Raw genomic sequence first — 23735 nt, forward strand, 5'->3', positions numbered from 1 at the left:
CGTGACGCGTGCTTGTAGGGTGGCCGATGCTGCTGGCTTAGCATGATGCGTGCTTGTAGGGTGGCCGATGCTGCTGGTTTAGCGTGACGCGTGCTTGTAGGGTGGCCGATGCTGCTGGTTTAGCGTGACGCGTGCTTGTAGGGTGGCCGATGCTGCTGGTTTAGCGTGACGCGTGCTTGTGGGGTGGCCGATGCTGCTGGTTTAGCGTGACGCATGCTTGTGGGGTGGCCGATGCTGCTGGTTTAGCGTGACGCTTGCTTGTAGGGTGGCCGATGCTGCTGGTTTAGCGTGAAGCGTGCTTGTAGGGTGGCCGATGCTGCTGGTTTAGCGTGACGCGTGCTTGTGGGGTGGCCGATGCTGCTGGTTTAGCGTGACGCGTGCTTGTAGGGTGGGCGATGCTGCTGGATTAGCGTGACGCGTGCTTGTAGGGTGGGCGATGCTGCTGGTTTAGCGTGACGCGTGCTTGTAGGGGGGCCGATGCTGCTGGTTTAGCGTGACGCGTGCTTGTAGGGTGGCCGATGCTGCTGGTTTAGCGTGACGCGTGCTTGTAGGGTGGCCGATGCTGCTGGTTTAGCGTGACGCGTGCTTGTAGGGTGGCCGATGCTGCTGGTTTAGCGTGACGCGTGCTTGTAGGGTGGCCGATGCTGCTGGCTTAGCGTGACGCTGCTTGTGGGGTGGGCGATGCTGCTGGTTTAGCGTGACGCGTGCTTGTAGGGTGGCCGATGCTGCTGGATTAGCGTGACGCGTGCTTGTAGGGTGGCCGATGCTGCTGGTTTAGCGTGACGCATGCTTGTGGGGTGGCCGATGCTGCTGGTTTAGCGTGACGCGTGCTTGTAGGGTGGCCGATGCTGCTGGTTTAGCGTGACGCGTGCTTGTGGGGTGGCCGATGCTGCTGGTTTAGCGTGACGCGTGCTTGTAGGGTGGCCGATGCTGCTGGTTTAGCGTGACGCGTGCTTGTGGGGTGACCGATGCTGCTGGTTTAGCGTGACGCGTGCTTGTAGGGTGGCCGATGCTGCTGGTTTAGCGTGACGCGTGCTTGTGGGGTGGCCGATGCTGCTGGTTTAGCGTGACGCGTGCTTGTAGGGTGGCCGATGCTGCTGGTTTAGCGTGACGCGTGCTTGTAGGGTGGCCGATGCTGCTGGTTTAGCGTGACGCGTGCTTGTAGGGTGGCCGATGCTGCTGGTTTAGCGTGATGTGTGCTTGTAGGGTGGCCGATGCTGCTGGATTAGCGTGACGCGTGCTTGTAGGGTGGCCGATGCTGCACGATTGTTGGAGATGTTTAGTGAAGAGAATTTCCTGTGATAACCGCTTCACACAAACCATGTCTGGTAATTTGTCTTTGCTTTATACTTCCCTGAGATTTCTCCAGAATATGCACATTGATTGAACGATATTACTGGAATAGGATTTATGCCTGCTGGAGTCCCATCTCTGCTGCTCATACCTGTGACACACACATAATACACCTCTGTATCCCAGCCATACTCACAGCCTCAGTCAGCTCCAGCTGGTCCGGGGGCTTCACCAGGGTCCTGGCCTGAGTCCACTCATCAGCTCCATCCGCCTCTGTAGAGTCATCTTCATCCTGCACAGGCAGAAAGACGTCAGCAATACACGATAAATGGGACATGTCGGTGACATTACATCTTCCATGGATCAGTGACCTCACCTCCCCCGTGCATTGGTGATATCGTATCCCCTATGGATCCGTGACATCATATCTCTCGTGGATCAGTGACATCACCTCTCTCGTGGATCAGTGACATCACCTCTCACGTGGATCAGTGACATCACCTCTCACGTGGATCAGTGACATCACCTCTCACGTGGATCAGTGACATCACCTCTCACGTGGATCAGTGGCATCACATCTCACGTGGATCTGTGACATCACATCTCCCCTGCATGAGTGACATCACATCTCCCGTGGATCGGTGACATCACATCTCCCATGGATGAGTGACATCACAACTCCCCTGGATGAGTGACATCCCATCTCCCCTGGATGAGTGACATCACATACCCTGTGGATCAGTGACATCACATCTCCGTGGATCGGTGACATCACATCTCCCGTGGATCGGTGACATCACATCTCCCGTGGATCGTGACATCACATCTCCCGTGGATCGGTGACATCACATCTCCCGTGGATCGGTGACATCACATCTCCAGTGGATCGGTGACATCACATCTCCCGTGGATCGGTGACATCACATCTCCCGTGGATCGGTGACATCACATCTCCCGTGGATCGGTGACATCACATCTCCCTGTGGATCTGCACACCCCCCTCTAGTAATTGTTCATCTCTGAGGCCTCACTGGCTCCTCTGTAACCGCCTGAAACAGCTGCCTGCCCGCTGGATTATACGGCACAGTAAGATGAGGAGGCTGCAGGAGTGCCCTGGATGTATACCGGGGTTTTCATGGACATAAAGCAATGATATGAGTATTTACTCACCGATTGAAAAATTGTTGTATTATGGGAATAACTACTGAAGTGAAACTGAATATTTTGAAGACTTATGGAAGCTGCCATATTTATTTCCTCTTAAATAATACCAATTACCTGGCAGTGCTGCTGATCTTTCTGGTTAGTAGGGTCTAGATCACACGCCTGAAACAAGCATGCCGCTAATCTTGTCAGATTTGTCATAGACATCGGACCTGCATATGGTTGATCAGGGTCTGTGGCTTAAAGTAGTAGAGGGAGAGGATCAGCAAGACAGCCAGGCAATCTGCATTGTTTAATTGTAAATAAATATAGCAGCCTCCAAATCACTCTCACCTCAGGTTTCCTTTAATTAAGCCACCCGTGACTCCATAGACAGAAGGGGAAGAGTGGGAGGAGCTCCCCAGATGCCACCACCTGTGTGTGCCGAGGCAGAAGGTGAAGAGTGGGAGGAGAACATAATATGCCACCACCTGTGTGTGCTGAGGCAGAAGGGGAAGAGTGGGAGGAGCTCATAATATGCCACCACCTGTGTGTGCCTAGGCAGAGGGGAAGAGTGGGAGGAGCTTCCCAGATGCCACCACCTGTGTGTGCCTAGGCAGAGGGGAATAGTGGGAGGAGCTCCCCAGATGCCACCACCTGTGTGTGCCTAGGCAGAAGGGGAAGAGTGGGAGGAGCTCCCCAGATGCCACCACCTGTGTGTGCCTAGGCAGAAGGGGAAGAGTGGGAGGAGCTCATAATATGCCACCACCTGTGTGTGCCTAGGCAGAGGGAAAGAGTGGGAGGAGCTTCCCAGATGCCACCACCTGTGTGTGCCTAGGCAGAAGGTGAAGAGTGGGAGGAGCTCATAATATGCCACCACCTGTGTGTGTCGAAGCAGAAGGGGAAGAGTAGGAGGAGCTCATAATATGCCACCACCTGTGTGTGCCTAGGCAGAAGGTGAAGAGTGGGAGGAGCTCACCAGATGCCACCACCTGGGTGTGCCTAGGCAGAGGGGAAGAGTGGGAGGAGCTCCCAAGATGCCACCACCTGGGTGTGCCTAGGCAGAGGGGAAGAGTGGGAGGAGCTCCCCAGATGCCACCACCTGTGTGTGCCTAGGCAGAGGGGAAGAGTGGGAGGAGCTCCCCAGATGCCACCACCTGTGAGTGCCTAGGCAGAGGGGAAGAGTGGGAGGAGCTCCCCAGATGCTACCACCTGTGTGTGCCTAGGCAGAAGGGGAAGAGTGGGAGGAGCTCTCCAGATGCCACCACCTGTGTGTGTGTCTAGGCAGAAGGGGAAGAGTGGGAGGAGCTCCCCAGATGCCACCACCTCTGTGTGCCTAGGCAGAGGGGAAGAGTGGGAGGAACTCCCCAGATGCCACCACATGTGTGTGCCTAGGCAGAAGGGGAAGAGTGGGAGGAGCTCACCTGATACCACCACCTGTGTGTGCCTAGGCAGAAGGGGAAGAGTGGGAGGAGCTTCCCAGATGCCACCACCTGTGCGTGCCTAGGCAGAGGGGAAGAGTGGGAGAAGCTCCCCAGATGCCACCACCTGTGTGTGCCAGGGCACAGGGGAAGAGTGGGAGGAGCTCCCCAGATGCCACCACCTGTGTGTGCCTAGGCAGAAGGGGAAGAGTGGGAGAAGCTCACCTGATGCCACCACCTGTGTGTGCCTAGGCAGAAGGGGAAGAGTGGGAGGAGCTCCCCAGATGCCACCACCTGTGTGTGCCTAGGCAGAAGGGGAAGAGTGGGAGGAGCTCACCTGATGCCACCACCTGGGTGTGCCTAGGCAGAAGGGGAAGAGTGGGAGGAGCTCACCTGATACCACCACCTGTGTGTGCCTAGGCAGAAGGGGAAGAGTGGGAGGAGCTTCCCAGATGCCACCACCTGTGTGTGTCTAGGCAGAAGGGGAAGAGTGGGAGGAGCTCCCCAGATGCCACCACCTGTGTGTGCCTAGGCAGAGGGGAAGAGTGGGAGGAGCTTCCCAGATGCCACCACATGTGTGTGCCTAGGCAGAAGGGGAAGAGTGGGAGGAGCTCACCTGATACCACCACCTGTGTGTGCCTAGGCAGAAGGGGAAGAGTGGGAGGAGCTTCCCAGATGCCACCACCTGTGCGTGCCTAGGCAGAGGGGAAGAGTGGGAGAAGCTCCCCAGATGCCACCACCTGTGTGTGCCAGGGCACAGAGGAAGAGTGGGAGGAGCTCCCCAGATGCCACCACCTGTGTGTGCCTAGGCAGAAGGGGAAGAGTGGGAGGAGCTCACCTGATGCCACCACCTGTGTGTGCCTAGGCAGAAGGGGAAGAGTGGGAGGAGCTCCCCAGATGCCACCACCTGTGTGTGCCTAGGCAGAAGGGGAAGAGTGGGAGGAGCTCACCTGATGCCACCACCTGGGTGTGCCTAGGCAGAAGGGGAAGAGTGGGAGGAGCTCACCTGATACCACCACCTGTGTGTGCCTAGGCAGAAGGGGAAGAGTGGGAGGAGCTTCCCAGATGCCACCACCTGTGTGTGCCTAGGCAGAGGGGAAGAGTGGGAGGAGCTCACCAGATGCCACCACATGTGTGTGCCTAGGCAGAGGGGAAGAGTGGGAGGAGCTCCCCAGATGCCACCACCTGTGTGTGCCTAGGCAGAGGGGAAGAGTGGGAGGAGCTCTGCAGATACCACCACCTGTGTGTGCCTAGGATGAAGGGGAAGAGTGGGAGGAGCTCCCCAGATGCCACCACCTGTGTGTGCCTAGGCAGAGGGGAAGAGTGGGAGGAGCTCCCCAGATGCCACCACCTGTGTGTGCCTAGGCAGAAGGGGAAGAGTGGGAGGAGCTATTCAGATGCCACCACCTGTGTGTGCCTAGGCAGAAGGGGAAGAGTGGAAGGAGCTCACCTGATGCCACCACCTGTGTGTGCCTAGGCAGAAGGGGAAGAGTGGGAGGAGCTTCTCAGATGCCACCACCTTTGTGTGCCTAGGCAGAGGGGAAGAGTGGAAGGAGCTCCCCAGATGCCACCACCTGTGTGTGCCTAGGCAGAGGGTAAGAGTGGGAGGAGCTCCCCAGATGCCACCACCTGTGTGTGCCTAGGCAGAGGGGAAGAGTGGGAGGAGCTTCCCAGATGCAACCACCTGTGTGTGCCTAGGCAGAAGGGGAAGAGTGGGAGGAGCTCATAATATGCCACCACCTGTGTGTGCCGAGGCAGAAGGGGAAGAGTGGGAGGAGCTCATAATATGCCACCACCTGTGTGTGCTGAGGCAGAAGGGGAAGAGTAGGAGGAGCTCATAATATGCCACCACCTGTGTGTGCCTAGGCAGAAGGTGAAGAGTGGGAGGAGCTCCCCAGATGCCACCACCTGGGTGTGCCTAGGCAGAGGGGAAGAGTGGGAGGAGCTCCCCAGATGCCATCACCTGTGTGTGCCTAGGCAGAGGGGAAGAGTGGGAGGAGCTCCCCAGATGCCACCACCTGTGAGTGCCTAGGCAGCGGGGAAGAGTGGGAGGAGCTCCTCAGATGCCACCACCTGTGTGTGCCTAGGCAGAAGGGGAAGAGTGGGAGGAGCTCTCCAGATGCCACCACCTGTGTGTGTGTGTCTAGGCAGAAGGGGAAGAGTGGGAGGAGCTCCCCAGATGCCACCACCTGTGTGCGCCTAGGCAGAGGGGAAGAGTGGGAGGAGCTCCCCAGATGCCACCACCTGTGTGTGCCTAGGCAGAGGGGAAGAGTGGGAGAAGCTCCCCAGATGCCACCACCTGTGTGTGCTAGGCAGGAGGGGAAGAGTGGGAGGAGCTCCCCAGATGCCACCACCTGTGTGTGCCTAGGCAGAAGGGGAAGAGTGGGAGGAGCTCACCTGATGCCACCACCTGGGTGTGCCTAGGCAGAAGGGGAAGAGTGGGAGGAGCTCACCTGATACCACCACCTGTGTGTGCCTAGGCAGAGGGGAAGAGTGGGAGGAGCTCTGCAGATACCACCACTTGTGTGTGCCTAGGATGAAGGGGAAGAGTGGGAGGAGCTCCCCAGATGCCACCACCTGTGTGTGCCTAGGCAGAGGGGAAGAGTGGGAGGAGCTCCCCAGATGCCACCACCTGTGTGTGCCTAGGCAGAGGGGAAGAGTGGGAGGAGCTCCCCAGATGCCACCACCTGTGTGTGCCTAGGCAGAAGGGGAAGAGTGGGAGGAGCTATTCAGATGCCACCACCTGTGTGTGCCTAGGCAGAAGGGGAAGAGTGAAAGGAGCTCACCTGATGCCACCACCTGTGTGTGCCTAGGCAGAAGGGGAAGAGTGGGAGGAGCTTCCCAGATGCCACCACCTGTGTGTGCCTAGGCAGAGGGGAAGAGTGGGAGGAGCTCCCCAGATGCCACCACCTGTGTGTGCCTAGGCAGAGGGGAAGCGTGGGAGGAGCTCCCCAGATGCCACCACCTGTGTGTGCCTAGGCAGAGGGGAAGAGTGGGAGGAGCTCCCCAGATGCCACCACCTGTGTGTGCCTAGGCAGAGGGGAAGAGTGGGAGGAGCTCTGCAGATGCCACCACCTGTGTGTGCCTAGACAGAAGGGGAAGAGTGGGAGGAGCTCCCCAGATGCCACCACTTGTGTGTGCCTAGGCAGAGGGGAAGGGTGGGAGGAGCTTCCCAGATGCCACCACCTGTGTGTGCCTAGGCAGAGGGGAAGAGTGGGAGGAGCTCCCCAGATGCCACCATCTGTGTGTGCCTAGGCAGAAGGGGAAGAGTGGGAGGAGCTCCCAAGATGCCACCACCTGTGTGTGCCTAGGCAGAGGGGAAGAGTGGGAGGAGCTCACCTGATGCCACCACCTGGGTGTGCCTAGGCCGAGGGGAAGAGTCGGAGGAGCTCCCCAGATGCCACCACCTGTGTGTGCCTAGGCAGAAGGTGAAGAGTGGGAGGAGCTCTCCAGATGCCACCACCTGGGTGTGCCTAGGCAGAGGAGAAGAGTGGGAGGAGCTCCCCAGATGCCACCACCTGTGTGTGCCTAGGCAGATGGGAAGAATGGGAGGAGCTCCCCAGATGCCACCACCTGTGTGTGCCTAGGCAGAGGGGAAGAGTGGGAGGAGCTCCCCAGATGCCACCACCTGTGTGTGCCTAGGCAGAGGGGAAGAGTGGGAGGAGCTCCCCAGATGCCACCACCAGTGTGTGCCTAGGCAGAAGGGGAAGAGTGGGAGGAGCTCTCCAGATGCCACCACCTGTGTGTGTCTAGGCAGAAGGGGAAGAGTGGGAGGAGCTCCCCAGATGCCACCACCTGTGTGTGCCTAGGCAGAGGGGAAGAGTGGGAGGAGCTCCCCAGATGCCACCACCTGTGTGTGCCTAAGCAGAGGGGAAGAGTGGGAGGAGCTCACCTGATACCACCACCTGTGTGTGCCTAGGCAGAAGGGGAAGAGTGGGAGGAGCTCACCTGATGCCACCACCTGTGTGTGCCTAGGCAGAAGGGGAAGAGTGGGAGGAGCTTCCCAGATGCCACCACCTGTGTGTGCCTAGGCAGAGGGGAAGAGTGGGAGGAGCTCTGCAGATGCCACCACCTGTGTGTGCCTAGGCAGAAGGGGAAGAGTGGGAGGAGCTCCCCAGATGCCACCACCTGTGTGCGCCTAGGCAGAGGGGGAGGGTGGGAGGAGCTCCCCAGATGCCACCACCTGTGTGTGCCTAGGCAGAGGGGAAGAGTGGGAGGAGCTCCCCAGATGCCACCACCTATGTGTGCCTGGGCAGAGGGGAAGAGTGGGAGGAGCTCGCCTGATGCCACCACCTGGGTGTGCCTAGGCAGAGGGGAAGGCTGGGAGGAGCTCCCCAGATGCCACCACCTGTGTGTGCCTAGGCAGAGGGGAAGAGTGGGAGGAGCTCCCCAGATGCCACCACCTGTGTGTGCCTAGGCAGAGGGGAAGAGTGGGAGGAGCTCACCTGATACCACCACCTGTGTGTGCTAGGCCGGAGGGGAAGAGTGGGAGGAGCTCTCCAGATGCCACCACCTGTGTGTGCTAGGCAGGAGGGGAAGAGTGGGAGGAGCTCCCCAGATGCCACCACCTGTGTGTGCCTAGGCAGAGGGGAAGTGTGGGAGGAGCTCCCCAGATGCCACCACCAAGGTGTGCCTAGGCAGAGGGGAAGAGTGGGAGGAGCTCCCCAGATGCTACCACCTGTGTGTGCCTAGGCAGAGGAGAAGAGTGGGAGGAGCTTCCCAGATGCCACCACCTGTGTGTGCCTAGGCAGAAGGTGAAGAGTGGGAGGAGCTCCCCAGATGCCACCACCTGGGTGTGCCTAGGCAGAGGAGAAGAGTGGGAGGAGCTCCCCAGATGCCACCACCTGTGTGTGCCTAGGCAGAGAGGAAGAGTGGGAGGAGCTCCCCAGATGCCACCACCTGTGTGTGCCTAGGCAGAGGGGAAGAGTGGGAGGAGCTCCCCAGATGCCACCACCTGTGTGTGCCTAGGCAGAGGGGAAGAGTGGGAGGAGCTCTGCAGATGCCACCACCTGTGTGTGCCTACACAGAAGGGGAAGAGTGGGAGGAGCTCCCCAGATGCCACCACTTGTGTGTGCCTAGGCAGAGGGGAAGGGTGGGAGGAGCTCCCCAGATGCCACCACCTGTGTGTGCCTAGGCAGAGGGGAAGAGTGGGAGGAGCTCCCCAGATGCCACCATCTGTGTGTGCCTAGGCAGAAGGGGAAGAGTGGGAGGAGCTCCCAAGATGCCACCACCTGTGTGTGCCTAGGCAGAGGGGAAGAGTGGGAGGAGCTCACCTGATGCCACCACCTGGGTGTGCCTAGGCCGAGGGGAAGAGTCGGAGGAGCTCCCCAGATGCCACCACCTGTGTGTGCCTAGGCAGAAGGTGAAGAGTGGGAGGAGCTCTCCAGATGCCACCACCTGGGTGTGCCTAGGCAGAAGGGGAAGAGTGGGAGGAGCTCCCCAGATGCCACCACCTGTGTGTGCCTAGGCAGAGGGGAAGAGTGGGAGGAGCTCCCCAGATGCCACCACCTGTGTGTGCCTAAGCAGAGGGGAAGAGTGGGAGGAGCTCACCTGATACCACCACCTGTGTGTGCCTAGGCAGAAGGGGAAGAGTGGGAGGAGCTCACCTGATGCCACCACCTGTGTGTGCCTAGGCAGAAGGGGAAGAGTGGGAGGAGCTTCCCAGATGCCACCACCTGTGTGTGCCTAGGCAGAGGGGAAGAGTGGGAGGAGCTCTGCAGATGCCACCACCTGTGTGTGCCTAGGCAGAAGGGGAAGAGTGGGAGGAGCTCCCCAGATGCCACCACCTGTGTGCGCCTAGGCAGAGGGGGAGGGTGGGAGGAGCTCCCCAGATGCCACCACCTGTGTGTGCCTAGGCAGAGGGGAAGAGTGGGAGGAGCTCCCCAGATGCCACCACCTATGTGTGCCTGGGCAGAGGGGAAGAGTGGGAGGAGCTCGCCTGATGCCACCACCTGGGTGTGCCTAGGCAGAGGGGAAGGCTGGGAGGAGCTCCCCAGATGCCACCACCTGTGTGTGCCTAGGCAGAGGGGAAGAGTGGGAGGAGCTCCCCAGATGCCACCACCTGTGTGTGCCTAGGCAGAGGGGAAGAGTGGGAGGAGCTCACCTGATACCACCACCTGTGTGTGCTAGGCCGGAGGGGAAGAGTGGGAGGAGCTCTCCAGATGCCACCACCTGTGTGTGCTAGGCAGGAGGGGAAGAGTGGGAGGAGCTCCCCAGACGCCACCACCTGTGTGTGCCTAGGCAGAGGGGAAGTGTGGGAGGAGCTCCCCAGATGCCACCACCAAGGTGTGCCTAGGCAGAGGGGAAGAGTGGGAGGAGCTCCCCAGATGCTACCACCTGTGTGTGCCTAGGCAGAGGAGAAGAGTGGGAGGAGCTCCCCAGATGCCACCACCTGTGTGTGCCTAGGCAGAAGGTGAAGAGTGGGAGGAGCTCCCCAGATGCCACCACCTGGGTGTGCCTAGGCAGAGGAGAAGAGTGGGAGGAGCTCCCCAGATGCCACCACCTGTGTGTGCCTAGGCAGAGAGGAAGAGTGGGAGGAGCTCCCCAGATGCCACCACCTGTGTGTGCCTAGGCAGAGGGGAAGAGTGGGAGGAGCTCCCCAGATGCCACCACCTGTGTGTGCCTAGGCAGAGGGGAAGAGTGGGAGGAGCTCTGCAGATGCCACCACCTGTGTGTGCCTACACAGAAGGGGAAGAGTGGGAGGAGCTCCCCAGATGCCACCACTTGTGTGTGCCTAGGCAGAGGGGAAGGGTGGGAGGAGCTCCCCAGATGCCACCACCTGTGTGTGCCTAGGCAGAGGGGAAGAGTGGGAGGAGCTCCCCAGATGCCACCATCTGTGTGTGCCTAGGCAGAAGGGGAAGAGTGGGAGGAGCTCCCAAGATGCCACCACCTGTGTGTGCCTAGGCAGAGGGGAAGAGTGGGAGGAGCTCACCTGATGCCACCACCTGGGTGTGCCTAGGCCGAGGGGAAGAGTCGGAGGAGCTCCCCAGATGCCACCACCTGTGTGTGCCTAGGCAGAAGGTGAAGAGTGGGAGGAGCTCTCCAGATGCCACCACCTGGGTGTGCCTAGGCAGAGGAGAAGAGTGGGAGGAGCTCCCCAGATGCCACCACCTGTGTGTGCCTAGGCAGATGGGAAGAATGGGAGGAGCTCCCCAGATGCCACCACCTGTGTGTGCCTAGGCAGAGGGGAAGAGTGGGAGGAGCTCCCCAGATGCCACCACCTGTGTGTGCCTAGGCAGAGGGGAAGAGTGGGAGGAGCTCCCCAGATGCCACCACCTGTGTGTGCCTAGGAAGAAGGGGAAGAGTGGGAGGAGCTCTCCAGATGCCACCACCTGTGTGTGTGTCTAGGCAGAAGGGGAAGAGTGGGAGGAGCTCCCCAGATGCCACCACCTGTGTGCGCCTAGGCAGAGGGGAAGAGTGGGAGGAGCTCCCCAGATGCCACCACCTGTGTGTGCCTAGGCAGAGGGGAAGAGTGGGAGGAGCTCACCTGATACCACCACCTGTGTGTGCCTAGGCAGCGGGGAAGAGTGGGAGGAGCTCCTCAGATGCCACCACCTGTGTGTGCCTAGGCAGAAGGGGAAGAGTGGGAGGAGCTCTCCAGATGCCACCACCTGTGTGTGTGTCTAGGCAGAAGGGGAAGAGTGGGAGGAGCTCCCCAGATGCCACCACCTGTGTGCGCCTAGGCAGAGGGGAAGAGTGGGAGGAGCTCCCCAGATGCCACCACCTGTGTGTGCCTAGGCAGAGGGGAAGAGTGGGAGAAGCTCCCCAGATGCCACCACCTGTGTGTGCTAGGCAGGAGGGGAAGAGTGGGAGGAGCTCCCCAGATGCCACCACCTGTGTGTGCCTAGGCAGAAGGGGAAGAGTGGGAGGAGCTCACCTGATGCCACCACCTGGGTGTGCCTAGGCAGAAGGGGAAGAGTGGGAGGAGCTCACCTGATACCACCACCTGTGTGTGCCTAGGCAGAGGGGAAGAGTGGGAGGAGCTCTGCAGATACCACCACTTGTGTGTGCCTAGGATGAAGGGGAAGAGTGGGAGGAGCTCCCCAGATGCCACCACCTGTGTGTGCCTAGGCAGAGGGGAAGAGTGGGAGGAGCTCCCCAGATGCCACCACCTGTGTGTGCCTAGGCAGAGGGGAAGAGTGGGAGGAGCTCCCCAGATGCCACCACCTGTGTGTGCCTAGGCAGAAGGGGAAGAGTGGGAGGAGCTATTCAGATGCCACCACCTGTGTGTGCCTAGGCAGAAGGGGAAGAGTGGAAGGAGCTCACCTGATGCCACCACCTGTGTGTGCCTAGGCAGAAGGGGAAGAGTGGGAGGAGCTTCCCAGATGCCACCACCTGTGTGTGCCTAGGCAGAGGGGAAGAGTGGGAGGAGCTCCCCAGATGCCACCACCTGTGTGTGCCTAGGCAGAGGGGAAGAGTGGGAGGAGCTCCCCAGATGCCACCACCTGTGTGTGCCTAGGCAGAGGGGAAGAGTGGGAGGAGCTCCCCAGATGCCACCACCTGTGTGTGCCTAGGCAGAGGGGAAGAGTGGGAGGAGCTCTGCAGATGCCACCACCTGTGTGTGCCTAGACAGAAGGGGAACAGTGGGGGGAGCTCCCCAGATGCCACCACTTGTGTGTGCCTAGGCAGAGGGGAAGGGTGGGAGGAGCTTCCCAGATGCCACCACCTGTGTGTGCCTAGGCAGAGGGGAAGAGTGGGAGGAGCTCCCCAGATGCCACCATCTGTGTGTGCCTAGGCAGAAGGGGAAGAGTGGGAGGAGCTCCCAAGATGCCACCACCTGTGTGTGCCTAGGCAGAGGGGAAGAGTGGGAGGAGCTCACCTGATGCCACCACCTGGGTGTGCCTAGGCCGAGGGGAAGAGTCGGAGGAGCTCCCCAGATGCCACAACCTGTGTGTGCCTAGGCAGAAGGTGAAGAGTGGGAGGAGCTCTCCAGATGCCACCACCTGGGTGTGCCTAGGCAGAGGAGAAGAGTGGGAGGAGCTCCCCAGATGCCACCACCTGTGTGTGCCTAGGCAGATGGGAAGAATGGGAGGAGCTCCCCAGATGCCACCACCTGTGTGTGCCTAGGCAGAGGGGAAGAGTGGGAGGAGCTCCCCAGATGCCACCACCTGTGTGTGCCTAGGCAGAGGGGAAGAGTGGGAGGAGCTCCCCAGATGGCACCACCAGTGTGTGCCTAGGCAGAAGGGGAAGAGTGGGAGGAGCTCTCCAGATGCCACCACCTGTGTGTGTCTAGGCAGAAGGGGAAGAGTGGGAGGAGCTCCCCAGATGCCACCACCTGTGTGTGCCTAGGCAGAGGGGAAGAGTGGGAGGAGCTCCCCAGATGCCACCACCTGTGTGTGCCTAAGCAGAGGGGAAGAGTGGGAGGAGCTCACCTGATACCACCACCTGTGTGTGCCTAGGCAGAAGGGGAAGAGTGGGAGGAGCTCACCTGATGCCACCACCTGTGTGTGCCTAGGCAGAAGGGGAAGAGTGGGAGGAGCTTCCCAGATGCCACCACCTGTGTGTGCCTAGGCAGAGGGGAAGAGTGGGAGGAGCTCTGCAGATGCCACCACCTGTGTGTGCCTAGGCGGAAGGGGAAGAGTGGGAGGAGCTCCCCAGATGCCACCACCTGTGTGTGCCTAGGCAGAGGGGGAGGGTGGGAGGAGCTCCCCAGATGCCACCACCTGTGTGTGCCTAGGCAGAGGGGAAGAGTGGGAGGAGCTCCCCAGATGCCACCACCTATGTGTGCCTGGGCAGAGGGGAAGAGTGGGAGGAGCTCACCTGATGCCACCACCTGGGTGTGCCTAGGCAGAGGGGAAGGCTGGGAGGAGCTCCCCAGATGCCACCACCTGTGTGTGCCTAGGCAGAGGGGAAGAGTGGGAGGAGCTCCCCAGATGCCACCACCTGTGTGTGCCTAGGCAGAGGGGAAGAGTGGGAGGAGCTCACCTGATACCACCACCTGTGTGTGCTAGGCCGGAGGGGAAGAGTGGGAGGAGCTCTCCAGATGCCACCACCTGTGTGTGCTAGGCAGGAGGGGAAGAGTGGGAGGAGCTCCCCAGATGCCACCACCTGTGTGTGCCTAGGCAGAGGGGAAGTGTGGGAGGAGCTCCCCAGATGCCACCACCAAGGTGTGCCTAGGCAGAGGGGAAGAGTGGGAGGAGCTCCCCAGATGCTACCACCTGTGTGTGCCTAGGCAGAGGAGAAGAGTGGGAGGAGCTCCCCAGATGCCACCACCTGTGTGTGCCTAGGCAGAAGGTGAAGAGTGGGAGGAGCTCCCCAGATGCCACCACCTGGGTGTGCCTAGGCAGAGGAGAAGAGTGGGAGGAGCTCCCCAGATGCCACCACCTGTGTGTGCCTAGGCAGAAGGGGAAGAGTGGGAGGAGCTCCCCAGATGCCACCACCTGTGTGTGCCTAGGCAGAGGGGAAGAGTGGGAGGAGCTCCCCAGATGCCACCACCTGTGTGTGCCTAGGCAGAGGGGAAGAGTGTGAGGAGCTCCCCAGATGCCACCACCTGTGTGTGCCTAGGCAGAAGGGGAAGAGTGGGAGGAGCTCTCCAGATGCCACCACCTGTGTGTGTCTAGGCAGAAGGGGAAAAGTGGGAGGAGCTCCCCAGATGCCACCACCTGTGTGTGCCTAGGCAGAGGGGAAGAGTGGGAGGAGCTCCCCAGATGCCACCACCTGTGTGTGCCTAGGCAGAGGGGAAGAGTGGGAGGAGCTCCCCAGATGCCACCACCTGTGTGTGCCTAGGCAGAGGGGAAGAGTGGGAGGAGCTCTGCAGATGCCACCACCTGTGTGTGCCTACACAGAAGGGGAAGAGTGGGAGGAGCTCCCCAGATGCCACCACTTGTGTGTGCCTAGGCAGAGGGGAAGGGTGGGAGGAGCTCCCCAGATGCCACCACCTGTGTGTGCCTAGGCAGAGGGGAAGAGTGGGAGGAGCTCCCCAGATGCCACCATCTGTGTGTGCCTAGGCAGAAGGGGAAGAGTGGGAGGAGCTCCCAAGATGCCACCACCTGTGTGTGCCTAGGCAGAGGGGAAGAGTGGGAGGAGCTCACCTGATGCCACCACCTGGGTGTGCCTAGGCCGAGGGGAAGAGTCGGAGGAGCTCCCCAGATGCCACCACCTGTGTGTGCCTAGGCAGAAGGTGAAGAGTGGGAGGAGCTCTCCAGATGCCACCACCTGGGTGTGCCTAGGCAGAGGAGAAGAGTGGGAGGAGCTCCCCAGATGCCACCACCTGTGTGTGCCTAGGCAGATGGGAAGAGTGGGAGGAGCTCCCCAGATGCCACCACCTGTGTGTGCCTAGGCAGAGGGGAAGAGTGTGAGGAGCTCCCCAGATGCCACCACCTGTGTGTGCCTAGGCAGAAGGGGAAGAGTGGGAGGAGCTCTCCAGATGCCACCACCTGTGTGTGTCTAGGCAGAAGGGGAAAAGTGGGAGGAGCTCCCCAGATGCCACCACCTGTGTGTGCCTAGGCAGAGGGGAAGAGTGGGAGGAGCTCCCCACATGCCACCACCTGTGTGTGCCTAGGCAGAGGGGAAGAGTGGGAGGAGCTCCCCAGATGCCACCACCTGTGTGTGCCTAGGCAGAGGGGAAGAGTGGGAGGAGCTCTGCAGATGCCACCACCTGTGTGTGCCTACACAGAAGGTGAAGAGTGGGAGGAGCTCCCCAGATGCCACCACCTGTGTGTGCCTAGGCAGAGGGGAAGGGTGGGAGGAGCTCCCCACATGCCACCACCTGTGTGTGCCTAGGCAGAGGGGAAGGGTGGGAGGAGCTCCCCAGATGCCACCACCTGTGTGTGCCTAGGCAGAGGGGAAGAGTGGGAGGAGCTCCCCAGATGCCACCATCTGTGTGTGCCTAGGCAGAAGGGGAAGAGTGGGAGGAGCTCCCAAGATGCCACCACCTGTGTGTGCCTAGGCAGAGGGGAAGAGTGGGAGGAGCTCACCTGATGCCACCACCTGGGTGTGCCTAGGCCGAGGGGAAGAGTCGGAGGAGCTCCCCAGATGCCACCACCTGTGTGTGCCTAGGCAGAAGGTGAAGAGTGGGAGGAGCTCTCCAGATGCCACCACCTGGGTGTGCCTAGGCAGAGGAGAAGAGTGGAAGGAGCTCCCCAGATGCCACCACCTGTGTGTGCCTAGGCAGATGGGAAGAATGGGAGGAGCTCCCCAGATGCCACCACCTGTGTGTGCCTAGGCAGAGGGGAAGAGTGGGAGGAGCTCCCCAGATGCCACCACCTGTGTGTGCCTAGGCAGAGGGGAAGAGTGGGAGGAGCTCCCCAGATGCCACCACCTGTGTGTGCCTAGGAAGAAGGGGAAGAGTGGGAGGAGCTCTCCAGATGCCACCACCTGTGTGTGTCTAGGCAGAAGGGGAAGAGTGGGAGGAGCTCCCCAGATGCCACCACCTGTGTGTGCCTAGGCAGAGGGGAAGAGTGGGAGGAGCTCCCCAGATGCCACCACCTGTGTGTGCCTAAGCAGAGGGGAAGAGTGGGAGGAGCTCACCTGATACCACCACCTGTGTGTGCCTAGGCAGAAGGGGAAAAGTGGGAGGAGCTCACCTGATGCCACCACCTGTGTGTGCCTAGGCAGAAGGGGAAGAGTGGGAGGAGCTTCCCAGATGCCACCACCTGTGTGTGCCTAGGCAGAGGGGAAGAGTGGGAGGAGCTCTGCAGATGCCACCACCTGTGTGTGCCTAGGCGGAAGGGGAAGAGTGGGAGGAGCTCCCCAGATGCCACCACCTGTGTGTGCCTAGGCAGAGGGGGAGGGTGGGAGGAGCTCCCCAGATGCCACCACCTGTGTGTGCCTAGGCAGAGGGGAAGAGTGGGAGGAGCTCCCCATATGCCACCACCTATGTGTGCCTGGGCAGAGGGGAAGAGTGGGAGGAGCTCACCTGATGCCACCACCTGGGTGTGCCTAGGCAGAGGGGAAGGCTGGGAGGAGCTCCCCAGATGCCACCACCTGTGTGTGCCTAGGCAGAGGGGAAGAGTGGGAGGAGCTCACCAGATGCCACCACCTGTGTGTGCCTAGGCAGAGGGGAAGAGTGGGAGCAGCTCACCTGATACCACCACCTGTGTGTGCTAGGCCGGAGGGGAAGAGTGGGAGGAGCTCTCCAGATGCCACCACCTGTGTGTGCTAGGCAGGAGGGGAAGAGTGGGAGGAGCTCCCCAGATGCCACCACCTGTGTGTGCCTAGGCAGAGGGGAAGTGTGGGAGGAGCTCCCCAGATGCCACCACCTAGGTGTGCCTAGGCAGAGGGGAAGAGTGGGAGGAGCTCCCCAGATGCTACCACCTGTGTGTACCTAGGCAGAGGAGAAGAGTGGGAGGAGCTCCCCAGATGCCACCACCTGTGTGTGCCTAGGCAGAAGGTGAAGAGTGGGAGGAGCTCCCCAGATGCCACCACCTGGGTGTGCCTAGGCAGAGGAGAAGAGTGGGAGGAGCTCCCCAGATGCCACCACCTGTGTGTGCCTAGGCAGATAGGAAGAGTGGGAGGAGCTCCCCAGATGCCACCACCTGTGTGTGCCTAGGCAGAGGGGAAGAGTGGGAGGAGCTCCCCAGATGCCACCACCTGTGTGTGCCTAGGCAGAGGGGAAGAGTGTGAGGAGCTCCCCAGATGCCACCACCTGTGTGTGCCTAGGCAGAAGGGGAAGAGTGGGAGGAGCTCTCCAGATGCCACCACCTGTGTGTGTCTAGGCAGAAGGGGAAAAGTGGGAGGAGCTCCCCAGATGCCACCACCTGTGTGTGCCTAGGCAGAGGGGAAGAGTGGGAGGAGCTCCCCAGATGCCACCACCTGTGTGTGCCTAAGCAGAGGGGAAGAGTGGGAGGAGCTCACCTGATACCACCACCTGTGTGTGCCTAGGCAGAAGGGGAAGAGTGGGAGGAGCTCACCTGATGCCACCACCTGTGTGTGCCTAGGCAGAAGGGGGAGAGTGGGAGGAGCTTCCCAGATGCCACCACCTGTGTGTGCCTAGGCAGAGGGGAAGAGTGGGAGGAGCTCTGCAGATGCCACCACCTGTGTGTGCCTAGGCGGAAGGGGAAGAGTGGGAGGAGCTCCCCAGATGCCACCACCTGTGTGTGCCTAGGCAGAGGAGAAGAGTGGGAGGAGCTTCCCAGATGCCACCACCTAGGTGTGCCTAGGCAGAGGGGAAGAGTGGGAGGAGCTCCCCAGATGCCACCACCTGTGTGTGCCTAGGCAGAGGGGAAGAGTGGGAGGAGCTCTGCAGATGCCACCACCTGTGTGTGCCTAGACAGAAGGGGAAGAGTGGGAGGAGCTCCCCAGATGCCACCACTTGTGTGTGCCTAGGCAGAGGGGAAGGGTGGGAGGAGCTCCCCAGATGCCACCACCTGTGTGTGCCTAGGCAGAGGGGAAGAGTGGGAGGAGCTCCCCAGATGCCACCATCTGTGTGTGCCTAGGCAGAAGGGGAAGAGTGGGAGGAGCTCCCAAGATGCCACCACCTGTGTGTGCCTAGGCAGAGGGGAAGAGTGGGAGGAGCTCACCTGATGCCACCACCTGGGTGTGCCTAGGCCGAGGGGAAGAGTCGGAGGAGCTCCCCAGATGCCACCACCTGTGTGTGCCTAGGCAGAAGGTGAAGAGTGGGAGGAGCTCCCCAGATGCCACCACCTGGGTGTGCCTAGGCAGAGGAGAAGAGTGGGAGGAGCTCCCCAGATGCCACCACCTGTGTGTGCCTAGGCAGATGGGAAGAATGGGAGGAGCTCCCCAGATGCCACCACCTGTGTGTGCCTAGGCAGGGGGGAAGAGTGGGAGGAGCTCCCCAGATGCCACCACCTGTGTGTGCCTAAGCAGAGGGGAAGAGTGGGAGGAGCTCACCTGATACCACTACCTGTGTGATTAGGCAGAAGGGGAAGAGTGGGAGGAGCTCACCTGATGCCACCACCTGTGTGTGCCTAGGCAGAAGGGGAAGAGTGGGAGGAGCTTCCCAGATGCCACCAACTGTGTGTGCCTAGGCAGAGGGGAAGAGTGGGAGGAGCTCTGCAGATGCCACCACCTGTGTGTGCCTAGGCGGAAGGGGAAGAGTGGGAGGAGCTCCCCAGATGCCACCACCTGTGTGTGCCTAGGCAGAGGGGGAGGGTGAGAGGAGCTCCCCAGATGCCACCACCTGTGTGTGCCTAGGCAGAGGGGAAGAGTGGGAGGAGCTCCCCAGATGCCACCACCTATGTGTGCCTGGGCAGAGGGGAAGAGTGGGAGGAGCTCACCTGATGCCACCACCTGGGTGTGCCTAGGCAGAGGGGGAGGGTGGGAGGAGCTCCCCAGATGCCACCACCTGTGTGTGCCTAGGCCGAGGGGAAGAGTGGGAGGAGCTCCCCAGATGCCACCACCTGTGTGTGCCTAGGCAGAGGGGAAGAGTGGGAGGAGCTCACCTGATACCACCACCTGTGTGTGCTAGGCCGGAGGGGAAGAGTGGGAGGAGCTCTCCAGATGCCACCACCTGTGTGTGCTAGGCAGGAGGGGAAGAGTGGGAGGAGCTCCCCAGATGCCACCACCTGTGTGTGCCTAGGCAAAGGAGAAGAGTGGGAGGAGCTCCCCAGAGGCCACCACCTGGGTGTGCCTAGGCAGAGGGGAAGTGTGGGAGGAGCTCCCCAGATGCCACCACCTGTGTGTGCCTAGGCAGAGGGGAAGAGTGGGAGGAGCTCCCCAGATGCCACCACTTGTGTGTGCCTAAGCAGAGGGGAAGAGTGGGAGGAGCTCACCTGATACCACCACCTGTGTGTGCCTAGGCAGAAGGGGAAGAGTGGGAGGAGCTCACCTGATGCCACCACCTGTGTGTGCCTAGGCAGAAGGGGAAGAGTGGGAGGAGCTTCCCAGATGCCACCACCTGTGTGTGCCTAGGCAGAGGGGAAGAGTGGGAGGAGCTCTGCAGATGCCACCACCTGTGTGTGCCTAGGCGGAAGGGGAAGAGTGGGAGGAGCTCCCCAGATGCCACCACTTGTGTGTGCCTAGGCAGAGGAGAAGAGTGGGAGGAGCTTCCCAGATGCCACCACCTGGGTGTGCCTAGGCAGAGGGGAAGAGTGGGAGGAGCTCCCCAGATGCCACCACCTGTGTGTGCCTAGGCAGAGGGGAAGAGTGGGAGGAGCTCTGCAGATGCCACCACCTGTGTGTGCCTAGACAGAAGGGGAAGAGTGGGAGGAGCTCCCCAGATGCCACCACTTGTGTGTGCCTAGGCAGAGGGGAAGGGTGGGAGGAGCTCCCCAGATGCCACCACCTGTGTGTGCCTAGGCAGAGGGGAAGAGTGGGAGGAGCTCCCCAGATGCCACCACCTGTGTGTGCCTAGGCAGAAGGGGAAGAGTGGGAGGAGCTCTGCAGATGCCACCACCTGTGTGTGCCTAGGCAGAGGGGAAGAGTGGGAGGAGCTCACCTGATGCCACCACCTGGGTGTGCCTAGGCCGAGGGGAAGAGTGGGAGGAGCTCCCCAGATGCCACCACCTGTGTGTGCCTAGGCAGAGGGGAAGAGTGGGAGGAGCTCCCCAGATGCCACCACCTGTGTGTGCCTAGGCAGAAGGGGAAGAGTGGGAGGAGCTCTCCAGATGCCACTACCTGTGTGTGTCTAGGCAGAAGGGGAAGAGTGGGAGGAGCTCCCCAGATGCCACCACCTGTGTGTGCCTAGGCAGAGGGGAAGAGTGGGAGGAGCTCCCCAGATGCCACCACCTGTGTGTGCCTAAGCAGAGGGGAAGAGTGGGAGGAGCTCACCTGATACCACCACCTGTGTGTGCCTAGGCAGAAGGGGAAGAGTGGGAGGAGCTCACCTGATGCCACCACCTGTGTGTGCCTAGGCAGAAGGGGAAGAGTGGGAGGAGCTTCCCAGATGCCACCACCTGTGTGTGCCTAGGCAGAGGGGAAGAGTGGGAGGAGCTCTGCAGATGCCACCACCTGTGTGTGCCTAGGCGGAAGGGGAAGAGTGGGAGGAGCTCCCCAGATGCCACCACCTGTGTGTGCCTAGGCAGAGGGGGAGGGTGGGAGGAGCTCCCCAGATGCCACCACCTGTGTGTGCCTAGGCAGAGGGGAATAGTTGGAGGAGCTCCCCAGATGCCACCACCTATGTGTGCCTGGGCAGAGGGGAAGAGTGGGAGGAGCTCACCTGATGCCACCACCTGGGTGTGCCTAGGCAGAGGGGAAGGCTGGGAGGAGCTCCCCAGATGCCACCACCTGTGTGTGCCTAGGCAGAGGGGAAGAGTGGGAGGAGCTCCCCAGATGCCACCACCTGTGTGTGCCTAGGCAGAGGGGAAGAGTGGGAGGAGCTCCCCAGATGCCACCACCTGTGTGTGCCTAGGCAGAGGGGAAGAGTGGGAGGAGCTCACCTGATACCACCACCTGTGTGTGCTAGGCCGGAGGGGAAGAGTGGGAGGAGCTCTCCAGATGCCACCACCTGTGTGTGCTAGGCAGGAGGGGAAGAGTGGGAGGAGCTCCCCAGATGCCACTACCTGTGTGTGCCTAGGCAGAGGAGAAGAGTGGGAGGAGCTCCCCAGAGGCCACCACCTGGGTGTGCCTAGGCAGAGGGGAAGTGTGGGAGGAGCTCCCCAGATGCCACCACCTAGGTGTGCCTAGGCAGAGGGGAAGAGTGGGAGGAGCTCCCCAGATGCTACCACCTGTGTGTGCCTAGGCAGAGGAGAAGAGTGGGAGGAGCTCCCCAGATGCCACCACCTGTGTGTGCCTAGGCAGAAGGTGAAGAGTGGGAGGAGCTCCCCAGATGCCACCACCTGGGTGTGCCTAGGCAGAGGAGAAGAGTGGGAGGAGCTCCCCAGATGCCACCACCTGTGTGTGCCTAGGCAGATGGGAAGAGTGGGAGGAGCTCCCCAGATGCCACCACCTGTGTGTGCCTAGGCAGAGGGGAAGAGTGGGAGGAGCTCCCCAGATGCCACCACCTGTGTGTGCCTAGGCAGAGGGGAAGAGTGGGAGGAGCTCCCCAGATGCCACCACCTGTGTGTGCCTAGGCAGAAGGGGAAGAGTGGGAGGAGCTCACCTGATGCCACCACCTGTGTGTGCCTAGGCAGAAGGGGGAGAGTGGGAGGAGCTTCCCAGATGCCACCACCTGTGTGTGCCTAGGCAGAGGGGAAGAGTGGGAGGAGCTCTGCAGATGCCACCACCTGTGTGTGCCTAGGCGGAAGGGGAAGAGTGGGAGGAGCTCCCCAGATGCCACCACCTGTGTGTGCCTAGGCAGAGGAGAAGAGTGGGAGGAGCTTCCCAGATGCCACCACCTGGGTGTGCCTAGGCAGAGGGGATGTGTGGGAGGAGCTCCCCAGATACCACCACCTGTGTGTGCCTAGGCAGAAGGGGAAGAGTGGGAGGAGCTCACCTGATACCACCACCTGTGTGTGCCTAGGCAGAAGGGGAAGAGTGGGAGGAGCTCCCCAGATGCCACCACCTGTGTGTGCTGAGGCAGAAGGGGAAGAGTGGGAGGAGCTCCCCAGATGCCACCACCTGGGTGTGCCTAGGCAGAGGGGAAGTGTGGGAGGAGCTCCCCAGATACCACCACCTGTGTGTGCCAGGGCAGAAGGGGAAGAGAGGGAGGGAGTGCTTTGTTAACATTAACATAAGTTCCGCTTTCACTGTTAAAAAGAAAACCAAGGTGAAAGACATATGGAAGCTGACAAATGTATGTCCTTTTAAAGAATACCATTTGCCTGGCAGCCCTGCTGATCTCTTTGGCTGCAGTAGTGTCTGAATCACACAACTGAAACAAGCATGCGGCTAATCCAGCCACACTTCAGTCAGAAACACCTTGTTCAGGGTCTATGGCTTAAAGTAATAGAGGAAGAGGATCAGCAGGAAAGCCAGGCAATCTGCATTGTTTAAAACGAAATAAACATGTCAGCCTCCATATGTCTCTCTCCTCTCATGTTCCCTTTAATTGCAGCCACACTTGGATCAATGAAAGCCTGTATGGAGTATGATCGGTCACTCAAGAATTAGAATTGTCTGGGCATTCGTTACCGAATCCCTACCACTTGGTTTATTCAATTTAGATTAGATTTCAACAAAAATCTGACCAAAAATCAACCAAACTCCTGGTGTTGTAATGCTCGATGCAGTGCAATGCTATGCAGCTGTCAATCCCTGACTGCTCCTCCCCCCAACTACAGAGCTCCTCCCCCTTCACTGTTGCTCCTCCCCCACACTGCTCTTCCCCACCTGCTTGATACAAATTTTCCAACATGCTGAATCACCTTTTCAATTAACCCCCCTGGCGGTCTATTAAAAACCACCAGGGGGCAGCGCAGCCGTTTTTTTTTTTTTTTTTTTTTTTAAATCATGTAGCGAGCCTAGGGCTCGCTACATGATAGCCGCTGCTCAGCGGCATCCCCCCAGCCCCGCCGATCGCCTCCGGCGATGGGCGATCAGGAAATCCCGTTCAAAGAACGGGATTTCCTGGAGGGCTTCCCCCGTCGCCGTGGCGGGATGACGTCACCGACGTCATGGACGTCGTGACGTCTAAGGGAGTCCCGATCCACCCCTTGCCGCTGCCTGTTGCCGATAGGCCAGGCAGCGCAGGGGTCTAGGGGGGGGGGGGGGCTGTGTTGCGACGCGGATAGCAGCGATCGAGCGCGGGGCGGCGGAGATCGAAGTGCTGACGCAGCTAGCAAAGTGCTAGCTGCGTTCAGCAAAAAAAAAAAAAAATTTACTCAAATCGGCCCAGCAGGGCCTGAGAAAACCTCCTGAGCGGCTTACCCCGAACTACGTTCGGGGTTACCGCCAGGAAGGTTAATAAATTTTCCAAAATTGACTGAAGGATGATCAGAAGAGTTTCACAGAAATGTGATCAAAATTATTATATTGCCCCCAAAAAACAAGCAAAAAACAGATCCGTGTATTGGCAGGCTTTGTCACCTTACATTGGCATATGCCTTTTGGAGGAACAGTCCGTCTTTGGGAGCCCCATCCCTCTGTCCCTCTTAATTGACC

General features: G+C 60.2%; 1 protein-coding gene across 4 annotated transcripts in view; it reads right to left on the minus strand.

Annotated features, from left to right (window-relative positions):
* Positions 1-23735, minus strand: part of DNAI1 (dynein axonemal intermediate chain 1) — a 269556-nt gene that overhangs the window by 222591 nt on the left and 23230 nt on the right. For all 4 annotated transcript variants that reach the window (XM_068253053.1, XM_068253042.1, XM_068253033.1 and 1 more), the window contains exon 4: positions 1490-1585. In XM_068253053.1, coding sequence (XP_068109154.1) covers positions 1490-1585 — 96 coding nt within the window. The remainder of the gene's footprint in view (positions 1-1489; positions 1586-23735) is intronic.

This window comes from Hyperolius riggenbachi, chromosome 1, assembly GCF_040937935.1.
Source record: "Hyperolius riggenbachi isolate aHypRig1 chromosome 1, aHypRig1.pri, whole genome shotgun sequence".
In the NCBI taxonomy this organism is placed as follows: domain Eukaryota; kingdom Metazoa; phylum Chordata; class Amphibia; order Anura; family Hyperoliidae; genus Hyperolius; species Hyperolius riggenbachi.